The following is a 25,121-nucleotide window of genomic DNA, read 5'->3' on the forward strand; positions in this document are numbered from 1 at the left end:
TCCTCTTAAATGGTTTCAGTTGCTTTCAGTCTTTCCTTAAGCTGAGCTTTCTGTATGAATGAGTTTTGTCAGTGCCAGCATTGTTGTCTTCTACCAAGAAGATTACTCATTAAATACAAGCAGCTTTTTAAGATCACATTAGAAGTTGAGATTTTGTTTCACTCCAAGCAAGCTGAAAAAGCAACTCTGTCCTGTGATGATGACAACTTAGTAATGACATTTGACCATATGATTCATTCCTGTACTGCACCAAATTAACATGCTGAAGCAATTTTCAATCAGAGATGTGAAGAAACTGATTGTATTTATGTCTCTGGTTTTAATATCTGCCTTTTTTCTCTTTTTGTGCACTCAAGTTCTCTCTAAAGGATATAACATATTGTTTGCCCCTAAAAGGTGTGGGTTTCCCACATATATTTTCCAAATGCTTTATTGAGTGAAAAGTAGGGCACAAACCAGAACATCAGTTTTAGCTGAGTGGCTTATTTTGGAGAAGAAAAATGCCACAAAGTTCTTATCTAGGGCACAAAGCTTCAAGGTAAATATCCCATACATCGTGATGCTGTTTATAGGGAGTCCTAGGAGGCAAGTTGAACATCCAGCAGTATGTGGTGGGAACTTCCATCCTGGCAGTTTGGCTCAGCTCAGAACATCTGAAGGATGTACCCAAGTAGTTCCCTAGAAGCATAAAATTTATAAAAATTCAAAATAGCTTTTAGCCGTAAGATTTCAGATTCTGACTTTGCCTTTTGTAATTCATGTTCTTTTTGAAAAAGCAAATAAGAAAACATAACAGCAACAAAATCCAAAGTGAAAGAACTTGATAAATAATTATGCTTAATGGTATATGTTCCTCAGTTAGAAGGATTAATGGGAAGGCAGATTTTTTTTCTGCAGAGACATAGAGGTGGGAGAGAATGAGGAAGCACTGAATAGTTTTTGTTTAATTACAGGAGAAATCCTTGAAATATGGTTTTGTTTGTTTAGTGGATGTTTTGCATTTATTTTTCAATTTACATACTTTTTTTAAACTCATTGCAGTAACTTGGAATAGTGAAGAGCTTCATTGAATTTTGCAGAACTTGACATTTAAATTTTTTCTTCCAGCTACAGTTGGTACTTGCGCTTAAGTGTTTCTGTAGTGTTGTTATCTTTAAAATGGTGCACGAAGCTAAATAACTAGTGAAATACAACTTTGTAGAAACATAACTTCTGTTTCCGTGTGCTGGTGGGACTTCATGCATGGTGACAGGTGGTTTTCCTCATCAACATGAGTCGTGAGCATTTTCTTGAAAGGTGTTGTGTGATTTTGGGAGTGTCTTTTTGTGTTGATATGGAAGGGTTTTTGTTATTCTTCATTGTTGTTATTTAAATCTTTCATTAAGCAAAGTTATTGACCTACACAAGGCTCAGTGGCCAAAAACATGCACCAGTGTGGTGAAATGTAGTATAAGGACCTGGACGAATTCCTCCGCTGTGGTATCCTTGATGCATGATGCTATGAAAAACATGCATTGGTGGCGCTCGATTTGTAACAGTTGTAGTGTTTAAATGGCTGGTTTTGACTGGGTGGGGGGAAAAGCTCAGCATTGGTATTCAATTTTCCGTTTCAGTATTTTGGAAATCTGTTGCCTTTTTCAATATATTTCCAAATATTAGTGCCTACTTAATGTAGGCACTTAAGCTGAATTTACAGTGGGAAATTCAGAGATGCCATGGGACATGCTACAGTGGTATCATTTGTGGTTGAAATGTTCCCCAACATAAACTTGGCCTGTTCCAAGTACTTACTATTCCATCAAAGAATTCCCAGATGTGGCTTAGGAGATGGGATGGCAGAGGCAGTTTACAGTATGCAGTTTGTACACCATCACCCTTTTCTGGAGACTCTGACAGATTCCTGGAAGAGAACAGCTTGGCTTCAGAGCCTGGTAATGTTTTTAATGTGCCAGGAAAATAGTATTATTGATTAGTATAGATACAATTAGTATATTGTATCTTCTTACATGATGTAGTCAAGGTGTTGTCTGTGGCAGGATTGTGCAAATGTAACTTGTTGTAAATGGGACTCCTTCAGTGCAACTGTAGAAAAGGAAGCAGAATTTCCTTTGACAAGTGTGAAGAAGAACAGAAGCTGATGGCACTTAAATCAGTTGGCTAAGTTTAGTGTGCAAATTGGGATAATTCCAGCTTGATATCTATCTTGTATTTTTGTGGTAACAAGCATGCAAAAGTGTAGTTGATTTGTTTGGATTTTTTTCACCCTGTTGAATTGAAAATGAGGTTTACAGCTTCAGTATAAATGCTGGAAATTGGAGGAGGGGATAGATGAAACTATTTCCCCTTCCATCCCCAATGGTTGTCATCAATATCGCTGGAATCACAAATCCAGCAGAGTTGCCTGTGAAGCTGAGAATAAGCTCTACTGAAATGAACTCATGAAAATATTTTGGCAGTCTTTTTCCAATAGTAAGACTGCCATTCTGGATATAACTGCTAGATAATCTGACTGTTCTTTTCAGATAACTTTCTATTTAGGCTGTTCCTGTGTTAGAGTAGGGCTTTCTTCAGGTTTTAGTTAGTATTTTTGCCTGTAGCTCATTCGAATATTACTAATTAAAAAAAGTTATTCCATCTTCCTTAGTAAACGTCCTTCTTAAACTTTTTTTTCCAAATAAGAATTCCTGTGTAAATTTACTGCAAAAGCCTGTCTCAAATTCTTGTTCTGTTTTTCAAGTAATGGAGGAAATAACCATCCTTTCTCTTAAAATCCTAGCTCTCTTGGACCACTTCACGTTTAAAATTCCCAAAACGTAGTTATTACTGTTTGCTTTGAAAATGCAAAATTATTTAGAGATGATTTTAAAGATTATATACTTTTTTCAGGAGGACCCAAATGATATTGACCCCAAAAGGAAAGAAGTGCGTGGCAGCGATGCGGAGGACAAAGCACAAAGTCTGGAGACGCTACCTCCAGGTATTGCCGTAACTTTTGTTATGAAAGATCCATAGCCATGAAACATTCATCATTGAAAGCCATAAAACGCAGCAGTCGTTCGGGTTCTAATGATTCTCTGTAGTCTGAAAGGGCTAGGATTATTTTAGCAGTGTCTCTGTTCTTAGAGCTTCACTGCTCCTTTGGGTTTAAAACCATAGAGAATGTGCTTCTTTGCTAATACGTTTGTATTGTCCTGCAGTAGACTTGAGGTACTGTAAAAGCCTCTGGTACCAAAGTACTCCATTTCTCTTGATGGATAATGCTGGCAGGCAACAGACAAGTCACCTTGGGACTGTTATTTTGACTGAAGATTCAGCCAAGGTTCATACTTTTTTGGTTTTGTCTAGCTTTTGATGTGGCAGACTTTCCTGACTGTGCTGACAGCATAACTTATTTTCCCATACTGGCTCAGTATTTGTCACATGCTGGCGAATAACAGGGCAACGTGATTTTTGTTTTATTGGAGTGAAATCCTCATGCCTTGGGGATGAGCTAGGAAAAATAAGTGTTAAGGAATCTTCGCTTCATGTGGCTGCTTCCATAAATTTGTTTTGCTTCTTATCTCTTTCACATCAGTGAGATTTTAATATATAGCTAGAATTGATGTACTAAGAAATACAGAAATATTAAAGTGCATTTGAATGTTACACAATAGGAAAAGTTTACTGTAAAAGAAGGACAACTACTGATCAGGTAGCTTCACAGCATGTTTTGCTCTTCTATTAATCCTAATGTTTTGCTTACAAATTTGTCTTGACCAAGCATTTGAACTACTAGGCAGTCTTGCAGAAAGAATTAACCATGGTAAACTTATCTTTAAGCAGCTGGGAACTTCCATCCCCAGTAATGTGTGAGGTATGGTTTTTGTTTTACAGTCACAGACTCTCTGGGTACGTATAAGCTGTTTGATATTGATGGCTTCTTTCCTGTAGCCTTTGGCCTGCCTTTTCTTAGCTGCTGTCTGGAGAGGGGAAACAGGGCTGAATATGTATGTATACTTTTTGGGCAAAGCCTTTACTCTGTGTATGTATTGGGAAATAAATCCTAAAACGTTGAAGAGCCTTGGCTTATTTAACTTGGTTTCTGGAAGATCTTTTCAAGTTTTGGGGTTTTTTTTGCTTAACACAACTCTACAAATATTGTTGCTGGGGTTAGGTCAGCCAATTTTGCACCTTCCTGCTGGTATTCTTATTTCCCCTTTTTGAATGTTTATGTATTCTGGGCCAAACCCTATACCTTTCATCTAAGACATTCCTTTCCCAATGGCCCTAAGCAACCTAAGTTTGAATCTTAAAAGAAGTGGAAAGTGTCACATGTTGAAAGGGAGAGCTATCAGAAGCTGGAAGGGTTGAAACTAGAAGTAAGATTAGGTGTAAAGTAGTGCAGGTCGGGGCTTTTTTTTTTCATATGTTGATTAGTAGTCTCTTACTGCTCGATCTAACAGGCAGGAGAGTCGTTACTGCAAAGTAGTATGAGAGTTGGGAATCAAACATCAAAGGCTACACAGACAGAATTAAGCACACTTAAAAAATCACTCTTTTCTTTTTTTCAGTTCATATAGGCAAACTTTTGAATCTTTATCGCAGTGAAGTATTCACATTTCTGCAGATTCTTTGCATTGTTTTAAAGTAAACTGATCAAATTTTAGGAGGGCTTTTGTTCAAAACCTTCTTGGTTTTCCACTGAGTTTAGGAGACCTAGAGTTTAGGTTTCAGCATGATGTAGAGTAGCATCTTTTAGAGCTTATTGGAATTAAGGAATTGTTTATTATCTTCTGAGGTTTTTGCTTTTTGTATGTCAGAGTGTATCCTTTGTCTTTCGGTGACTTTTTTATATGCTGCAAAAGTGTTTTTTGTTTTTTGTTTTTTTTTTGTGAAGAGTGCTGTTAGTTTGTACGGTTGGAAAGACCAACCCTGAATTGTCTGCATGGATAACTAAAGCAAAACTGTATAACCAGTTGCCTGTGTTGGCAGGAGTTTCACCAGTTACTCAAGCACTCTTTTTTTGTTTAGTTAACGAAGATCTGGAACCCCTTAATGCACATAAGTCAAAATAATCTTGTGTATCCTACTGCTTTTAAGCTGTTTTGAGTCAGTAAGAGGGAATGCAAGCTATTTAGGTGATTTTGAATCCATCTATTCCTACTCTTTGTTGCCTGCTGCTTGATTGCATGCAGATTTATCTGCTATTCTTTTTCTCTTCTGTCTCACTCAAGCTGCTCTTATTGTTATCTGACTTACCTCTAATAGATCTGGTTCCTATTGCATGTGGTTGACAGGACCTTCTGCTGGAGTCAGAGCCAGTCTTTACCTCCTTCACGGCTCATGAAGCCAAATTCGCTGCTTCCCTGGGCTGTCACTGCTTCTCAGTAAATTTAGCCCTATCAAGTGGTCTCCTTCCTTCTCAAATTTACTTTATGCTTTCCGGACTAGTTTTGCATTTGCAGGTTTTAAAGTCTTGGAAAATGCTAAATGCCAAAATTTTAAATTATTTATATCAAGCTCTACTTGAATGGAAACTGGGCAAAAAGAAACAGCTTGAATGGATTTCGCCTTTTTCTTGTTTCTGCTTAACTTCTCAGGCTTAGAACAGTTTGTAAAAATAAACACTTCTCGTCAAAAAAAGTTTAGTACTGCAGCATACCCTGGTTCCAGGGTCTTAGCCAGTTCAGTGATTGAGGGTTTTTTTTGGCTCTGTTTGACTTTGGTAACAAATTCTGCAGTTCACTTACTGGTGTTCAAGAGACTAATTTATCATCATGTTAGGTTTCAGTAGAGGTAAACACACATTTGCTTGTATTTGAAGTTGCAAGTTTACTTAATTTTAGTTTGAAATAATGAAGCCGCATTTTCTGATGCTCGTTCCACCTGACAAAGTCATTGAAACACAGGAAACTACAGGGCCACCTAACTCCCCAGGAGAAATTAAATCAAACATGCTCCTATTTGTGTATGCTAGGGAAGCATATAACAGAAATATACATATTATTGGAAAACATGTTAAACTATCTCTAACTTCAAAATTTAGTTGATAGATTCAACAAGGCAAACCTTTCAGCAGAAGTAAGGCTGGACAGTATAGCTAGCTTTGGACCAGCCTTTAATTTTCCAGCAGTTAACCTGAACCATTGTCACTTGTAAACATGTGGGCAGGCTATGCTGTGTTGTAGTTCATAAAGAACAAAACCTTTTTAAGGTTTGTGACAGCATCACTATAGCACTGATATGGTGCCCTCATGACCTCTTGTGTTTTAGGTCTTTCCAGTGGATGGAAGACAACTGGAGGAGTGGTTGGGGGTAGCAGTCCTGAAGTGGGCATAGCTTTAAAATTTATTTGGAGTGTTTGAAAGTTGAAAATCTTGCATAAATTAATTTTAAGTGTATATTATATTTTGTTAAATGGACTAAAATCTTTTAGACCATCCCTATATTTCAGAAAATGTTTCAGATTGAAGCTCTATTATAAATTAGAAGCAAGGGTTATAATATAGTTTAGTTACCAAGGACGTTGCAAAAGCTTTGGGAAATGCTGACAGAGAGAACCGTATGGGGAGATGATCTTGTAATCTCTGATATTTCTTCCACTTTCTTGAATCAAGCTGGTCTTGTAGTTCGTATAGTTTTGTTGCAAGTGAGGTTTGGTGCAATTTTTATACATAACTCTGTGTTGGATTATTTGTAGTGTGTTAGCTGGTTGAGGTGTAAAATTGTTTTCAAAGTGAGTTCCTGGAAATATTTTGAAGAAAATTTGAAAGACTACGAAAAGGTCTTGTCAGTCTGTGCGCTATCAGTAATAGCTGGAAAGTTCCCTTTTTAGAGTTCTTTCAGTAATGGGAACTTGAAAAATCTGTATTTCTCCCCCCAGCTATTTTCTCATAGTTTCCCTTCTGGGCTGCTTCACCAAGTGTCCATTAAATGTTCTGCAGTCTGTTTTTGTTTAACTCTAGTTATGGCTTCTCTGTGTGTGTTTGAATGTTTCAACTTGTTTAGGATGGTAATTCAGACATAAAAGATAGTTGCTTAGTATTAGCCAGCTAGCTCTTAAACCAGTAATCAAAAGGTATGGGCACTTCTCTTATTCTGTGACTTTATTTGGATGTTGGAAGTTTCTTAAAAACAAACCAAACAACCCCAAACCACCTCCCTCTCAACCTTGCTACTTTTGCCTTATAACCTCCAGTACCATCTGATCACCAAATCACACCTTGGGTCTAAGTTGCTTTTGTAGATGAGCTGCTTGGATGATAGAGAATGGTTAATGGAGTTGGTGGTATTTGTCTGGTTAAACAACAGACATTTATTTTGTTTAATGATGAAAAGTGTTGTTCTGTTATCAGAATCTAGTGGGGGTAATAGACGTACTTGGGACATTGCTTATGGATAAAGCTGTAAATGAAGCTGCCGTAGTTTCCATGCTGTGCTGGTTGAGGCACCAAGCAAAGGCAAATCCTGGAAAAATCTAAGCAACCTCTAACTCCTGTTAATAGCTGGTAGAATAGTATTCCCTTTATGTGTATCATCTTAATTTAGGCTATGCCTCTGCTATAATTTTCTGAAAGCTGCACTTGAATAGAGTGACATCTCTGCAACTTATTACTTATTGCACTTAACTGAAAGTACCTCAAAAACTTTGTATGTTAATTATGAAAACAATGAATGTTAAATCCTCTTGTCTGTAATAAACAGTGACCCCAAAAGACAGCGCTTGCTTTGTAGCATTTTTAATACTAACAGCATGCTGGTTCACCACAACTTGCTTGCAGGAGATTCTCATATACATCCATGTTTACAGCCAAAATGTCTTGAGCTCTAATTTTGAGTTAAACATGATATAAGTTTGCTAATAGATGGCACAAGTTTGCCTGTCAATAGTGAAAAAAGTAACTGTTCAACCAGAGATAAGCAGAGCAAATTTTAAGATACTTGGTAAATATCATAGTATTGTTTTACAGCTGGAAATGGTGGAAGTCCTGAGATTTTGTTCCTGTGGCTGGATGCTAATCTGCCTTTGTGTGTTACTGCCACAGCCAGTCGCATAGTAACAGTGTGTTAAAGAGGGACCAATCTGAATCAGTTCTGATTGTCAAGGAGGTTGTAGTTGTCTCATGTTGGAGAGTGAGCCTGTCTTCTGCCTACATGAACTGCTTGTTCTTGGAGAATACTGTTGTCTTGTCTTTCTAAAAGGCCTGTTTATCAAATGGTTTGATTATAACTGGCTGTGGTTTTACTTGTGTAATGAGGCAGTAAATTAAGTTATGATATCTTTGAAGTCTGGACTGGATATTTAAAAATAAATGTGTCTTAGATAACTTTACAGCCTGATGATCTGCCATAGTAATGCCTCTTGATATGTGGATGCTTGGGTTTTTTTGATGGAAATTGTGGTAATTGGGGTTGAAAAAACCCCCAACACTCAGAGTGGACAGGATGTAGCATTGTCTGGTGAGAACTTACAGAAACAGATGTGTAAAATTGCTCCCTTTTATGTGCAGGATATTTTAGAGGAATTTAACATGCAAAAGTGACTTCTGATGTTACACTGTTAACAATCCTGTTAAAGTTTAATTACTTTGTTGCAAAACTAAAAAAACCAAAACCAACACCTGAAGTGGGTTTCTATTGCTGAATGCTGTTCATTAAATTGCAAAGATGAAAGTGGATGTATTCCTGGTTTTCTTTTGTAGGCAAAGTTCGGTGGCAGGACTTTGATCAAGACGCCTATGTTGGTGCTACTGTGGTACGATCGGGTCAGGATCCATATGCACGCAATAAGTTCAATCAGGTAGAGAGTGACAAACTGCGGATGGACCGAAGCATTCCTGACACCAGGCATGATCAGTAAGTGCCAAAGTGAGCCATGTTCGATTGGATTAACCTTTCCCTATTGCTTTTGAGCTGCAGGTGATTTTTCTGAAGCAGGAGTTCTCCAGCTTGAGAAAGGACGGGAACAGTAAGCTTCATGATCCTTGAACTCTGGGTTAAAGAACAACGAATCTTACTCAAATTTTTCTGTTTCTATTACTTCCATCAGTGTGTATTATATATCCAAACTGGTGCTGCATTTCAGTCTCTTTTTTTCCTGTTTATCTGATGGCTTTTCTTGTTTTCTGCATTTGTCAGTCTCTTTCACTGTGATCAAACAGTGGAGCAGGTTGCCCAGAGAGGGTGTGAAGTCTCCAGGCTTAGGGATATTCAAAGCCCAATGCACAGCCTACTGCAGCCAGCCCTGCTTTGAGCAGGGAGCTTGAGCTAAGTGATCTGCAGGGGCCACTTTTGACCTCAGTCACTCTGTGATTCTGTTCTTGTAAGTATGTGGTGATTGTCAACTCTGGACCTAAAGGAATCAATTTGTGAACACAGGACAGAATTATGCTTTAGATGCTTGAAAACTTCTACTATGTCAGGCTGTTTGTGCAGATTCAGGAAATGATACTGACTACTGCTGGTTAGAGTTTCATTTTAGAAAGAGTTTAACGACTTGCACTAGTCTTGTTTAAGCAGAATTAATATTTTAAAAAAAGTTGCTTATTAGGACTTCGTAGCTGAAAAATACAAAAGCAGGTTTGACTTGGTTTTAAAAACTAGGCAAAAATAGTCTCCAGACATAAAATTAGCCAACTGTATATGGTTAATTTACCTAACTACTTCTGCAGTGAGGATGAATGTACATTCACAGCTTTGTAGGTAGAAGAAGCTGGAAGAGGTACCAGAAAGAGAGAGAAAAGGAAGGTGCCTGTGCATTTTTTCAATAAAGCTCTGTAATCAGGAATGGCATAGGAAAGGAGATCTGTCTAAAAACTCAGACACCTACTATGTCATTTTGTAAATCACTTGTACATTAGCATGACTTTAGGTTTCTTTAAGCAAACTATTTGTAGATAGACTAAAGCAAGTGTTGTATAATTTGCTGTTAATTGAATGGAAAAGTGGGAAGAATCTGGTGCTTCACTCGTTGCCATGAAAGCAGTTAAAAGCATGATGCCTATGGTGTACTGAGGAATTTAAAATTACTTTCGAGTTTTCTTTATAGCATATACCTTGTTTTTATAAGAAATGCATTCTAACTTTTTAGATCAGGTATTCTTTTCCATGAGATCGAAGTTCAACTACCAGCTTCTAGAAGCTTCTGTGATTCAGATAAGCTGAATTTAGAATATTTTAGAAGTTGAATAACCTCTGGGAGGAGGTCTAACAGACAATGACTGTCCTTTGAGAAGAACTTAAATGAGAGACATGACAGGAGAAAAATTATATTGCAGTGGCCATGTTTTAACTGTCAGTCTTGTGATTATATACTGACCTGCCTAGGTTTTTTCACTCAATGAAGCTGAAAAAGAACCCTGCACTGAAGAGAGAGAGAGATGTTTCTTCAGAATGGCTGTTTGAGCTGGGATTATTACTTAGGCTTTGCCATGGAGCAGATTTAAGTGCCTATCAATCTGTAAATATCATCTTTTGAAAGAAAAAAAACCAAACAAAAAACCCAAACAAAATCATACTTACAAACTGTCCATGATGAGTTGTAATTAATTTTCCTTCCATTTTGGCAAGAACTTTCACTGCAGAAACTGAAAAAGCTGCATGAAATATTTGTGTGGGAGGAACAAGGGTAATAGCTATAGGAAGAATAATATCTGAGCATGTGACACTTGGAAGCATGTTATTTTCAACAAATTTGGAGGCAAATGGGTTGAGATTAAGATCTCTTATGGAGCTCCTGCAATCTTTTTAAGTAAAGAAACCTGGATGAGGAAATACTTTGTTTCTGCTTAAGTGTCTTGTTATTAATTGTGTTGATGTGTCTAAGAGATTTGACTTTGAAATAACTACATAGTACCATTATTTATCTGCTGAAATTGTCTGGACTGTTTTAAACCAGTTTCCTGGGATTTTGTGTCTTTGGTACCAGTTGAAATGAATGTTCGCCTTGCATGGTAAAAATGGATATTTCTGTCAAAAAGTAGTTTCAAACAAACCGCAGAGGTTTTGGAAAAAATGTTAATGATATGAACTAGTCCAAGTCTCTGGGGGAAAGAAGGTACTTTTCATGTTTTAACTGATTTTAATGACCTATGTTAAACATTGAAGGTCTAGATTGAAGCTTTCAGTTCAAGTTTGTTTTACCTAACTGTATTTCCTTACTCTGCATGTAAAATTTAAGTGCTGGAACTTGAGGAGACGAAGTCTAATCTCCATGCCAAAAGTAAAGATATTGGTTCTTTGGTTTGAGTTTTAACTGTGGCTCTGTTGGCACAGCAGAATAGGAGGAGGAGGACTAATACTGAGTCAGTTAGAGCAAGGATTTTTAAAGAGCAGAGAACAGAAATATTCGGTGAAACATTCCTCTAGTTCTATTTGGAAGTCTAAAAGTTTTAATTTCTCCTTCAGAAACACGTAGTAGTGCTCTTCTCTTGAGCTTTCTTGAAATTGAGAGGCTTCATTGCCTTGGATAATTCCCCCTAATATGTGCTCTGGCTCAAGTGCTGTCTTCTGCAAGGAGATTGATATCAGTTTGATGTGGCTTTTTAATTATTCTAATGCAAGTGCTTCATATGATAACTGCATGCACAGTAGCCTTGTCCTCTGTGGGCAATTTGAAAGTTAGCTGAAAAAAGAATATCTCTTTTGGCACCACAGGCTTTGTAGTATAATAATTCCATGTCTTTTAGCTGTCTAGTTGAATTGCCAGAATCTCACACTAGAGAAGGTCTTAATTCTTTATTTTTCAGTAATGCATATGCATTTGGGATTTATCGCTTCAATACTGTCACAAAGTGACAAAACCATCTTGTACATCCACCACTTGAGAATCAAAGCTAGATATGGCTGTGCTAACCTGGCACATCAGTTGTAGGCTTGGCTTGGGCTTTGTTTTCATTCAGAGCAAGCAAGGTGGCTGCAGCACGATGATGTTTTGTTTCATGGCAAGCACTAACGTGTGTGACATTATGGATGTTGTTGTATTGGAAACCCTGCAGGATCTTGTGGCCATAAACTGAGACAGAGGAGATTCAGATTAGCTATTAGAAAACATTTCTTCACTGTTAGGGTGGTCAGGCACTGGAACAGGTTGCCCAGGGATGTGGTGGAGTCACCATCCCTGGAAGTGTTTAGGAGACGTCTGGATCTGCTGCTGGAAGATGTGGTTTAGAGGTTACAGCAGAATGATAGGCTAACGATTGGACTTGATCTTAAAGGTCTCTTCCAGCCTTGATGATTCTATGATCTTGGGATTTTGTAGGGTGAGCAAAGGCAGCAGGCACATTGCTGCTTGCTCTCTGATTCCAAGAAGTTGAAAGTTGTGTGGCTTGTGGTGCATGTCGCAGATGTTTAATCAGCTGTGGAGTGGGCTTTTGTACAGGCAGAGACCTAGTTATAGAAGTGTGGGTGGCAAACTTCCCTTAAAAGCTCTTTTGATTAATGCTGCAGAGTACAGAAATACTTGCTGAATTTGCTGCAGGTGTATACTCGCTGGGTTTATCCCCTCTGAAGACAACTAGGCCTGTTAAAACTTTACCCTTAATATTAAGTAAAGGATAGGAAGAAATACATCACTTGTGTATGTCACTTCATGAATGGCAATCAGTATTGTGACCTGTCAGACTGTAATGCTTTTGGCATAAACTCAGTATACACTGTTTTCTGGTACTGTTAGTTTCTAATACAATGAGATTAGTGTCTTTCTTAGGTTTATTTTATTGGATGAAGTAGCTTAACTGTATGTAGTCCTGCAGGAAGTATTTTATGGTTTGCTTCTTTTTGCTTATTTTGTTAGTTTCAGGCTTCTAGAGGTGATGAAAAACATACATGGAATGTTGAATTATCTTTATGGTTTGGATGGATGTCGTTCTGTGTAGTTTGCTCAGCATTGTCCCACCTAGCTTTGTTTTTCAAATTCTGCCTCTTATGATCTTCACAAGCTCTCATTAGAGCAGAAGACTGGTTTTATCTATGAGAAAGCTACAGGAGCTTTAAAAATAAAGGGAGAATTGGACACATGCCATTCTAAAGAAGAAACATATGGTAGCCTGTGAACCTGTGCATTTTCATTGAAAATATACTTATTTCTTTAGATGCATTGAATGCTTTTAACGTAAAAAAAAGTGTTCTGGCTTAATCCTCAGTTGCACAAAATATTTTTATGGCATACTGCAGTGATGATGATCTGGTGACTTTTCTGAACCTGCTCCTATCTGGCACTGACTTCTTAGTACACAAAAGACTAAGACAACTACCAAAAGTGTCAAAAGACAAGTTAATTATAATCTCACTTGAAAACAAGTTATTTTGTTCTTCCTAGGCAGTATGTACATGAGTTTAATAGATAACTACTTCAAAATGAAGACTCTGTTAAGCCTGGGATGTAAAAATTACATTCGAATGACAGGGTGTTATTTCTTTCAGGTGTCAGCGGAAGCAATGGCGGATAGATTTGCCAGCCACCAGTGTGGTGATCACCTTTCATAACGAGGCAAGATCTGCTTTGCTTCGAACTGTTGTCAGGTATACTTAAGAGAGCTTAATCTTTCTCTACAGGCCATTCATTTGTGTCAGATAATGGCTTATGGTAAGGAAGGGAAGTAACAATCCATTATGCTCTTCTGAACTGTATGCAGAGGAGAGGTTGAGCCTTAATTTCCTTGAGGCCTTCACTTCTTGCATTCTGAAATAGTGGTGTTAAACAAAATAGCTCATCTTAACTACAGATGCATGAAAGTATGCAACCAATTACCCGATGATGTTTGGAGGTTGACCATATAACTAGTTTCATGAAAAAGTCAGGGTAGATGGATTCTCAGGGGTTATTTGACCCAAAGATGTTTGCCAAATTCCAAGTTACACCTTGTCTAATGCACAAATTTCTGGAGGCTAAAGTACTGTGGGCGGAGGAGGTAGCAGGGTTGGGAGGGAGGAACTCACAAAATTCTGCATGTGCTTCTCCACTCTTTCTGTAAGAATAAGCCAGTAGCTGTTGTTGAAGGTAGCATCCTGGGCTGGGTTCTATGTGGGTTAACAAAGTAACTGCTTTTATCATTATTATGGAAAATTAAGGCTGCTTAGTTGGTTTTTGGGTTTTTTTTGTTTGTTACAGTGTCCTTAAAAAAAGTCCATCACATCTTATTAAGGAAATCATACTGGTGGATGACTACAGTAACGATCGTGAGTACTTTCACAGGATCCTAACTTTCTTGTGCTTATTCTAAAACTCTCTTTAGATGCTAGTAGGTGCCTTGGTTGAGAATAGGGCACATGAATAGGAGTTTGCAGAGGCTGATCCAAAACCAAGTCTTAATTCTTCCATATCTGTCATTGTGGAAATTGAGGAGTTCCTATAAATACTTCTAGTATATTTTATTGCTTCCTGTTTGCTGAAGGACCTGAGTGTATTGTTAAAACAGCCTTTCCGTAGTATGTTATCTTCAGTAAAAATAAAACCCTTGGTGCTTGCAACAAATATTTTTTTTGTAGTGCTGTTTTAAATGAATGCTGCTCTCCATCCGTGTCTTGGAAAAATTCTTACCAAATCTAAAATAAGTCAAAGTTTGTTTTATGAGTACTAGAGTATCGTGATACAAATTTGATCAATTGAAATGGACCTCTGAGGAACATTTCTAACTAATGTTTGTATTGGCATTGCTAGTTTTTAGCTAGTTTAGGATAGGTTTATGCCTTAGTGTTGGTTAAAAAGTGAGCTTTCTTATGTGCAAATAAAATAGTTTATTTAATCCTATCAAATTTTTTTCTATATGCAATGTAGAAACTGTCTAAAGTTAGCAAAGAGAATATAGTTAAATAAAAATACTTCAAGAATGTAAAATTATAAGGTAGTAATTTAGCCTTTTAACTTTTCGTTGTCTCCAATGAGATAATAGGTTGGGGTTTTTAAGCATGTATCTTTGCATTTAACTGTTTATGACTGTATATGTTTTCCCCTCTAAGCCTTTTGTTTTTCTTTGAAGACAGCCTTTCTTCTGGTATACAGTGATGGATATTAAGCTGCTGCTCATCACTTGGTATTTTTATTTTAATTTTTTGTTATTTTATTTTTTAAAGCTGAGGATGGTGCTCTCCTGGGAAAAATTGAAAAGGTGCGAGTTCTTCGCAATGATCGCCGAGAAGGTAAGTTTAATCTAGGGGAAGGCAGATACAAATTCCACTGCACTGCCTTATCTGTTAGTGTTCATCAGGTCTTTTAAGGGGACATTCTGCTTTATATTCTGTATTGGAGGGGAGATTTTCACTGTATAAATCCACAAGTGGAAGGAATAAAAAAATGTATTTGTGCAGGTAAGAACAGTAATTCTGATTCATTCAATATTGTTGTGTGCACAATTCCCCATTGTTGGCTTTCACAGAGAAAGCTTCCTGCAGGAATTGCATTTCTTCAACCTTCCCTTTCTCTTCCTGCACTGAATCCTCAGCTAAGCTGCTCCCATTGTGTGCAAGGTTTCACTGTAAACTGTATGTATGCTTGAAATGATCCAGCCTAAAAATCGCCCTCTTTGTTTTTTGTTTTTGGGGTTTTTTTTGGGGTTTTTTGGCCTAAAAATAGCCCTCTTTGTTTTTTGTTTTTGTTTTTTTTTTTTTGGTTTTTTTTGGTTTTTTTTGTTTGTTTTTTTTTTTTTTCCCTGGTTCCCTTACTTGATACCTTTTTAAGGATTTAGTTGATGGACAGCCTGACAAACAGTTTGTTTTGGCAGACCTGAGAGGGTTTCAGTAGCCAGGAGGGCTGGGACCAAGTATGCCAGTTTTGCTGAAGCCAGTGTGCCCTATAACAAATCTGTCTTACGTTTTTGTTTTCTTCTGTGTTGCTTTGTAAATTATGGTCTCATATCACCAAGCCCTTCAGTCAGCAATTTCCTGGTGTGAAGCTTAAAGTATTAGATAGAGGCAAGTGTTACTCTACAGCTGTTTGAAATAATAACTGGGATTTGACAGTTGAAATAGCTAACTGAATTAGCAGATACGTGCTTGTTAATTTTTATAAGCACTGTACCTTCTCGACTGCCAGCCTGGCCTGGGAAGGAGCTAGAATCACTGCGTTGTCAGGAGCTGAAAGTGACATGCACAAAAAACCTGTGTTGTCCCATAATTGGAGTTATTGCAGTAACTGATGGGTTCTTAGTGTTTGAATATTCTGTTTGAAATATGCTTCTGAGCAAAGGCTTGTTAGGAGAGCAGGCTTTTTATGACTTGCCATGGTTGCCAGGCTCTGAGTAAGTTGATGTCATTTTTCAGTACAGCACTGAAAGGTGGAGATAATAGTAATGGAAAAAAAAAATCAGGTAACCTTTTTGATGTTTGTTTATTAGTGATTATAAATATTAAATTGTAATGTACGTACAGATTCACACTTAAAAATGTGCATCGGTATACTGAAAATGAAATACGATTGGACAAATCTATTACTATGTCAGAAAAGAACAGCTGTTTGCAGATTGAAGGCAGAGTTGTAGTTTACTCCATATTTTTATGAGAAAAAGATTAAATATTACCCATGGGATCTATTGTACTTTTCATGAAGTTTTTCCTAGACATCCATGTGTGCAACCAGGTGATAATTTTTTAAAATACTGTAAAATTTCATTGGATTGCTGGGTTGCTATGCTTGGTTTTGATAATCACTTTGATTTTCGTTTTCAGCTGTATGTTGATACAGATATTTCAGACACATGCAAATTAAAGTTTAAGAGAATTGGTAAAATCAACCCATGTGTAGGGATACAAAGACTGACACAGTAGTATGAACAATAAAGAAAAGCAGTGTGTTTTAAAACAAAAGTTAAAGTAAGGGGATGGTGTTGGTGGAGAGGATGACATTAACTGCCCTTCTTCAGAAGTAAATATTTGTAGCTTTTAGTCTCATCTGTAGGACCAGAGTTTGTTATGGGAGCAGATGTATTTTGGAGGGTGTGGTAGTCTGCAGAATAAGTGTTCAGTGGAACATTTTCTGCTCTATCTGTTGTAAGCCTGAAGGTGGTTGTGGAGGACTCAATGACCCAAGTGGTCACCTCCGTTTTTTTTGGTCCCAAAATCTGAAATTAGAAACACTGTTGTGTGTTTTCTATAGAATTAGAGCAAGACAATAGGCTCTACAGCAATGTAAGTTAGAAATAATGAGCTCTGGAAGGAGGAATTGCGTAAGTAAAGGACAAAAAGTACGACCACAGTGCTTGATAAATGGTTTGATATGGAAAAACTGTGAACAGAACAGATTCAAAGGTTGGAATTGGGGAAGCAGCATAAAATTGGTGAGGTATAGTGTGCCACAGATAAGGTGTAAAAAGTACTGTTGGAGGACCTCTGCACAGCACCTATATACAACAGTCAAGGGCTCACACTTGAAGTAACAGTAAAAGGATCTTGATGAGACACTTACTGAATGTTGAACAGGGCAAACAAGCTTTTCCTCTGAAGCATCTTATATTCTGTGAGGCATAGTCATATTTTGCATGTTTATTTTTTAAGTGAGTTGACTCTTCTACAGTGTTTCAGTTAGAGGGGAAAAATGCCCAAACAAACCAGAACAGATTTGATGAGAAACAATGTAGACAGAAAAAAAGTAATGATTTGGTTTTGGTCTTGAGTGACAATGAAATCAATGATTTTTTGAAGAGTAGTAGAGAAGAGTAGGGAAGAAATTTGCAAAGGAATGGGAAGAAGCTATGTGTGTGTGTGTATCAAGGGACTTTTAGGAGTAGTGAGTTCATCCAATGAACAAATACACTAATATTAAAAGGGAGGGAAGAAAAGGAGCAGGGTAAATCAGTGAAGGGGATCTGTGTAATTGAGATGTAGAGAAGAGAAGAACCTTTTGGTTTTACCAGAAGTTTCTTTGCAAAGAAATCTTTTCAAGCTAAGGTTAAAAAAACCCAATCAACCAACCAGGGGGAAAAAAACCCACCCAAAACAATCCAAACTAAAAAACAACCCCCAAACAAATTACAAAATAAGAGAATTGCAAGAAACACAGAGGAAAGACAGTGGAAAGGGGTGGGGGTACAGCTCTCAGACATAAATTCATGAAGCATGGTTATTTCTGGAAGAAGTTCATACGAGAATGGACTGTCTATCTGTAGTGACAACTAAGATGGGAGGGTGGCAAAGAAGTGAGAGGGTAAGTTAATGATGGTGCTTTTCTCAGTTTAATAGTAGAACTGTAGGAGATGTGTTTTTTTCAGGATCGATTTAAAGTAACATTTATCTGTATAAGTACCATTTACAGTAATGCAGACCCATCTGTACTTGTGTATCATTTGTTTTGAAAAGGTATTTTAGTTATTCTACTTAGATTAAAACCTGCAGGGTGCAGTAAATTGGGACTTTTGCAGGCTGTTTGGTGTGAAGTCATTTCACTGAGTTTTAACTTGCATCTAATTTTGATAATGGAGCTTCTGTGTTTGTCCTGTCTGAGTTAAGAGTATTATAACTAATGACTAACTTGGAATGCAATAGTTTCTCACAACTGTTGATTGTTTTCCTCAGGAAGTACTTAAAACTCTTTTGTCTTTACTTCTCAGGCCTGATGCGCTCCCGTGTCAGAGGAGCAGATGCAGCACAAGCTAAAGTGCTGACCTTCCTGGATAGTCACTGTGAGTGCAATGAACACTGGCTGGAACCACTTTTGGAAAGAGTAGCTGAGGTTAGTAGAGTTCTAAAGTAATTTCCTGAAGGAGTAGCTTTTAAATTTTAAAGCCATCTGTTTTATACGACATTAATTTTATGTATTTTTCTGAGGAAGCTTTTTCTCTGACTTGAGGTGATGGAGGTGATTGGAAGGTTCTGTGATTAAAACATATTTCTTCTTCATTTAAGCTGTGAACACAGAAACATAAAATCTGAATATTTATTATTAACTTTGCAAGCAATTCAAATGTATGCCTCCTTGGTTCTTTGGGGACCTCCTCAGTAAGTTGAAAATCTTTAGAGCTAAATATGATTCTCCTCAACTAATATAATCTCAATGTAATTCAGTTTACCTGAGTCTTTATGCCTCATTAAGATTCTGTGTGATAATAGGAGAGAGGATGAGCTGTGAAACCCAAATTCTCATGGAAATTAGCAGGAACTGCAGGCTCTCAGCTTCTATCAAAATGATGCTTAGTCTGTGTCCTGGAAAAGCAATTGAGAGGATTGAGAGTGGAAGTATACTGTTTTCTCCAGAGGTTGGTTCTACTTGTTAACTTGCTCTGGAGGAACTCAGTTGAAGTGGAAAGTGAATGAAGTGTGATCCCTAAAAGCACTGAGGAGAGCTCAAGACAGAGTTTTTCTTCTTTCTTAATTGCATTCCCTTTCTGGAAAACTAGGCTTCCAGGAAAGGCTCGGTTACAAAATGCTCCTGATGAAAATTGTTTTGCTAAGGTACTCTGTCTTGTTAATACCCAGTTCTTTGATTGCCTTGGCATTCCCCCCCAAATCAGGAAGGGGGAAGGAAGTAAACCCCATTTACTCTGTATGCTGATGAAAAAACTGTCAACTGATGACTGATTTTCTTTATTCTGTTTGGTTCTGTGATGCTTTCTAGAATCATAGAATCATTTAGGTTGGAAATATGTTTAAGGTCATTGAGTCCAACTGTTATCCTAGCACTGCCAAGCCCACCATTAAACTATGTCCCTACATGCCACATCTGCATGTCTTAAATACCTCCAGGGATGGTAACTCCACCGCTTCCCTGGGCAGTCTGTTCCAATGCTTGACAATCCTTTCAGTGAAGAAATTTTTCCTAATAACTAATCTAAATATCCCCTGATGCAACTTGAGGCTATTTCTTCTTCTCCTATGCATGTTACTTGTAAGAAGAGACCGATCCCCCACCTGGCTGCAACCTCCTTTCAGGTAGTTGTAGAAAGTGATAAGGTCCTTCCCGAGCCTCCTTTTCCCCAGGCTAAACACCCCCAGCTCACTCAGCTGCTCCTCATATAAGACTTGTGCTCCAGACTCTTCACCAGCTCTGTTTTCCTTCTCTGGATGTGCTTCAGCACCTCAATGTCCTTCTTGTAGTGAGGGGCCCAGAACTGAACACAGTACTTGAGGTGCAACCTCACCAGTGCTGAGTACAGGAGGGATCACTGCCCTGGTCCTGCTGGTCACACTATTGCTGACACAAGCCAGGATGCCATTGGCCTTCTTGGCCACCTGAGCACACCACTGGCTCATGGTCAGCACCCCCAGATCCTTTTCCAACGTGCAGCTTTCCAGACGCTCATCTCTAAGGCTGTAGTACTGCATGGGTTTATTGTCACCCAAGTGCAGGACATGGCACTTTGCTTTGTTGAACCTCATATAATTTGCCTCGGTCCATTATATTTACTGGATATTCAAGAAATACTGTAAAGTTGCCCAAGACATACCAGCATGTTGTAGTAGAAATAATTTTAATCAGCTCAAACCTAGACATTCTTAATGTACCTGGAGCCTACAAAGCCCTTAAGTGTGAGTAACATAGCACTTTGTTCTGCTTTTGTACCCAGGTAAAGTGTTGCAGTCTCAGAAGGGCTGGGGCAATTTCTCTGTAATTATTTTCTAGGAAAATAAACTTGAAGGCATTAAATATATCTCTGAAGGAAGTGAAGAACGCTTGCTCATAAGGCACTAATGAATTCCCGGGTATGGGAACTATTTTCAGGCCTTTTTGTGTAAATGGTTTGAAGCATCTACCTATTCAAGAAGTCAGAAGAAAAATGGTGGGTTTTGTGAACGTAACCCTGCTTTTAGTAAGACAGTTATTTTGCCATTTATCCTCTTCCTTGTCTATGACTTTTTCCAGGTCATACTCATTTATCTTTCTGAAACTGATATGGGATTTGAAAAAGCGTGACCTGTTCATCACAACAGAATGTAAAACCTCTTACTAAATTGCTGGTAATTTTGTGAAGATACAGCATTACATGTGATATATTTGGTTGAAGAAGCTGGTGCATATTTTTCTTTGTGCAACAGCTACTTTTTAGCAGTACATGAATTACTAGATCCTTCAAAATTTGTTCCTTTCAAGTGTCGCCATGACACACACTAATCATGTGTGCCGTTGGATAGTTTTCGGCTGTGTGAATAGAGCTTTCCATTCTTAAAAGCTTGATGTACAGTTAAACAAATAATGATGTAGAATTCCAGTTAACTGTCACTGGCAAAGGTTCCCAACCAATGGGTGTGGGGATTGATAAAGTAGTTTCTAAGCTTTCTGCTTGTTCAGATAATTAAGGGTTGGATGGTGTTTACATATGGTATATGATAGTTCTTTGTTACTTTTTATGGCTTGATTTTGCTCAGTGCAGACAGTATGTTACTTGATGGTAATTGGCAGCATTTTCTTGATAGTCTCAGTGATAAGAAGCTGAATAGATGTGAACTCTTTTCTGCTCTGGCCTCACAGGTAACTTTTTTCAGGTCAGGGCTACTGCGTGTTGATAGTGTTTTGTGATACATCGCTGCATCTATTCTGTATCTGATGGAAAGCATGCTTTGTTTTTCTATTTTTTCCTTTTTTTCCAGAATTGTCTGCTTGGCATTTAGTTCTGTTGGAGTTTTGTGGGATTAGTTGTGTGTTACAATATAGAAGTTTGTATCTTCCAAGAAACAGTTTGAGTTGAGTCAGTTCTGCAGTACTGTATCTGATGTGCTGTAACCACTTTAGAAAGCTGTGTCTCTGACACCTGGGACATCAGCTTTCCCCTTCAGTTGAAGGATGATATTCTTTAAGATGGTTCCCTGGTTAGAGTATCTTTCTTTGTTCATGGGCCACGCTTGCTTAGCATTCCCGGAGGGGTCTGACTCTGCTAGGGATTTTCTTCAGCAATTTAAGCAAAAGCTTAAAGCAGAAGCAACATATACACAAGGTGAATATTTCAGAGTTCAAAACGTGTAGAGCTGCTTGTGTAACCTGAGGCTGCTATATCTTCTTTGTTCCTTTCCGAAGAATGGTTTTCTGCCCTCTAGATTTTGTGTGTGCGTGATTAAGTGAGGACACAGTGCAGGCTAACCCTTTAATTCTTCAAAAATGTCAGCATTGTAAAAAGTATACACAATCCTGAAAACATTGGTAACTATTAGCAATTTCAGAGACACTTGTCTACTTGGCTTTTTCCATTTCAAATATCTAAGCATTTTGACATTCTGTTCTTATAATGCAGCAGTTATGTGAGAAAAACAAATTGTGAGTTTCTGGTGCAGAACTGAACTAATGTGTTTTCATAGCATAGCTTTAAATTCTCCGTCACTTTTAGGAACATATTTTTAAACAAAGAATATCTTAAAAGGCAGAAATAACTAAGATTAAGAAGTGACATGTGGTTTCCTTTTTCATATCGATCTCAGATTTTTGTGACTTTGAGTCAACTCTTAACTGGCACAATGCTGATAGGAAAATATTTATATTTTCTCTGAAGAGTGTTGTGAAGTTTAATCTTTGAAGTGTCTTGAGATTTTTAGAGGTGGAAAGCCATGTATGCAGAATCTTGAGGATAATTTCTGACGGTTTATGAGAACAATACTTAAAGTCTAACTCTCTAGAGCTATCATAGCTTCCTTATGAAATATTAAGATGAAATAGTTTGCTACAAATTTTCTGGCACTAGAGACTTGCAGCATTCACAGGATATTTCTTTTCATTATCCTCACATGGTTTTCTAATTGTGTGTTCCATTAGAAGGTGAAAGATTTCTACATTAAATTATCCTAAAGTAAGGTACTTATTTATCTATGGTGTGATTAAAGGGAGCAGCTGCCTTTTAGTGTTTTAAATAAGTGAACTCTGTAATTTGGAGACCCACAAGCTTTTTTCAGCAGTCGCTGCATTACCAACATTGTAATGCTCTGCAAAGTGTCACTTTAAGAATGTGCAAATCTATTTTTCTCTGCTTCGCTACTGAGCAAATCTGTAATTTCAAGTCATAGAAGGAACAGCATGTTTCCACGCCGACAGTGTGGGGGTTATACATCAAACTGAATGCACACAACCTGGGTGTTTGGCTGGCAGAGAAACAACCGGGAGTTGTTTAAATAATGCGTTCGGTGTAGTAAGTGCTGTGAGTGTGGTGTTGTGCTGATCTCGATAGAAGTAATCAGACCAGCAGTAAAAGCCTGAGCAAATCCCAAATGCATAGAGACACCATCCTCCTGCTTCCTCAGCATGGCGGGGAAAAGTGGAGGCCAAAATGAAGCTCTTCCTAATGTGACTCCTGACAGCTTGGCCAGCTTTTACCACCAGGTTCAACCTTGCCAAGTAGAACCATTTGAAAAACACAAATTTTTGTCAAAAAATGTTAGAGAGGTGGGCATAGATGTATAAGCTGTTCCAAGTTCAGCTAAGGAAAGAAAGAGAGATTAAGGAAGGGTGGCTTCATTTTTGTTTTATGTTTATGGATGTACTGTCAGTGACTGGATGGGCTGGATATCTTCTGTCTCATCAGTCTTTATTTAAAGGAGTTTCCTAATTCTTTCACTGTATATAGAATGCCTAAAATAAGGTCATGGATACACCTGGAGTGATGCAGAAAGGTGCACACATGCAGCACTTTGCTGTGAAGGTGCACTAATTTGTAATTGCCTCCCAAGTACAACACAGTTAGCAAAATGTTTGCCATTTCAAATGTGGGCTTGAGGCTACAGCTAACAGAAACAGGAGCTAAAGATGTGGTTGATTGGAGAATGGGCCTGTTGGTCTTTTTTGTTTCTGTTTCTAGTTTGCTTTAGACCAAACTGATTAATATTCAGTAGCAGACTGGATTAGATGTTGTATTTCATCTCTCATAAAAGCAGATACTTGGCCTGGGTCGTACAGGTGCAGTGATACTTAAAGGGAATGTAGAAATCAATCATGAGTCTTCAGCTTTTAGCTTAGTCTTCAGCTTGGATTCTCCTTTTGGCTGATGCAGAAGTTAGTGACCTTTGGCTCACTCAGGCAGAATGACCTAGTACATGCCAACTGTGTAATTAGGGCTTATTAAACTCAGCACAGATTGAATAGTTAAGGTTCAATAGAAGAAATTGGGTGTTAAATGTCCTTATTGGACGAAGCAAAGCATTTGACTAAAAGAGTTGCTTTTAAATCTCCTGAGCTGAAACTATTCTCATACCAGTTTGGTTCTAATCTGTTCTGTGTAATACTGATTGGCAAGGGGGGTACATTGCTGAACCACTGTTTAGAATATCTGTGTTGTAGTTTGAAGACACACAAATTTTCAAAATGGAGATGTTTAGTTGGGGTTTTTTTTAACCATGAGAACAGTTTCTCTGTAACAGGTATTACCAAAATATCTCCTTTTTGTTCAGAACATTTTTTATATTCACAGATTTGGTGATACGCTGTTCTGAACTTATCTGCTCTCCAAATGAGGTTAAATTCTGCAGCTCCAAATTTTTATGCTGAATTCAAGCAATAAGTCACGGAGACAAACTGGCTTAACCATGATACTGCATTTCTAACATTAGATGGGTCTTTTTTTAGAGTACTGATGTCTTGTGATCCTACTGGATGATGCATGTGGAGTTGTTGGAAAGATTTTTGTTCTTAAACTATTTTGGCAAAACCATCAGCTAAAGTAATTAACGTGGCTCAGAATAGTATACGAGGCCATGGTTGGACAGAGGAGTGTGGTTATCTGTACCACTGGAATCTTGGCTGCTGGAGATTAATAGCATTCATTAGTTTGAGGTGCTTTTTAGGTTCTTTTTTCTATCTGACTGTCTGGTATTGAAGTGTGATTCTTCTAGTCTGAAATGGTTTGGCATTAACCTAAGGCTTTTCTGATTGCAGAAAGGCCTAAGTGTCCCTTAAAGGTTGAACTAATAAGGCCATAGTACACTGCATGTCTGGGGACTTGCTGTGGAAAATATGAATTGTCTGGATGCTTCTTTTCTTTGAGCTGGTTTTAAAAGTAAGAATGGAAGTGCTGTTTGCTCGACTGCCTTTAGGACTACAAGTTTGCTGCCTCCTTCAAGAGCAAGTCAGAAGAGGGGGATTACTTGAATTTAAGTAGCCTAGAATAGAAAGAGGATTTCCAGTCGTATAGTATGGTTTCTGCTTTCTGAAACTGTGCTGAGCAATACTATTCACAGCACTGACTGTTCAGAGCTGTAAGTTGAAGCAGGGGGAGAGCTGGGGGAGACATGCTAATGAAATC

The 25,121-nt window shown here is 37.9% G+C and overlaps 1 protein-coding gene across 1 annotated transcript in view; it reads left to right on the plus strand.

The window, feature by feature from the left end:
* Nucleotides 1-2,886: 2,886 nt before the first annotated feature.
* The window catches only part of GALNT2 (polypeptide N-acetylgalactosaminyltransferase 2), a gene marked incomplete at its 5' end in the record, with an annotated part of 42,234 nt that continues 19,999 nt past the window's right edge, over nucleotides 2,887-25,121 (plus strand). The window contains 6 exons of the mRNA XM_009075870.1: nucleotides 2,887-2,977; nucleotides 8,682-8,835; nucleotides 13,402-13,500; nucleotides 14,090-14,157; nucleotides 15,052-15,117; nucleotides 18,519-18,640. Of these exons, the coding sequence (XP_009074118.1) occupies nucleotides 2,887-2,977; nucleotides 8,682-8,835; nucleotides 13,402-13,500; nucleotides 14,090-14,157; nucleotides 15,052-15,117; nucleotides 18,519-18,640 (600 nt within the window). The remainder of the gene's footprint in view (nucleotides 2,978-8,681; nucleotides 8,836-13,401; nucleotides 13,501-14,089; nucleotides 14,158-15,051; nucleotides 15,118-18,518; nucleotides 18,641-25,121) is intronic.

Source organism: Acanthisitta chloris, unplaced genomic scaffold (assembly GCF_000695815.1).
Source record: "Acanthisitta chloris isolate BGI_N310 unplaced genomic scaffold, ASM69581v1 scaffold24195, whole genome shotgun sequence".
NCBI lineage: Eukaryota > Metazoa > Chordata > Aves > Passeriformes > Acanthisittidae > Acanthisitta > Acanthisitta chloris.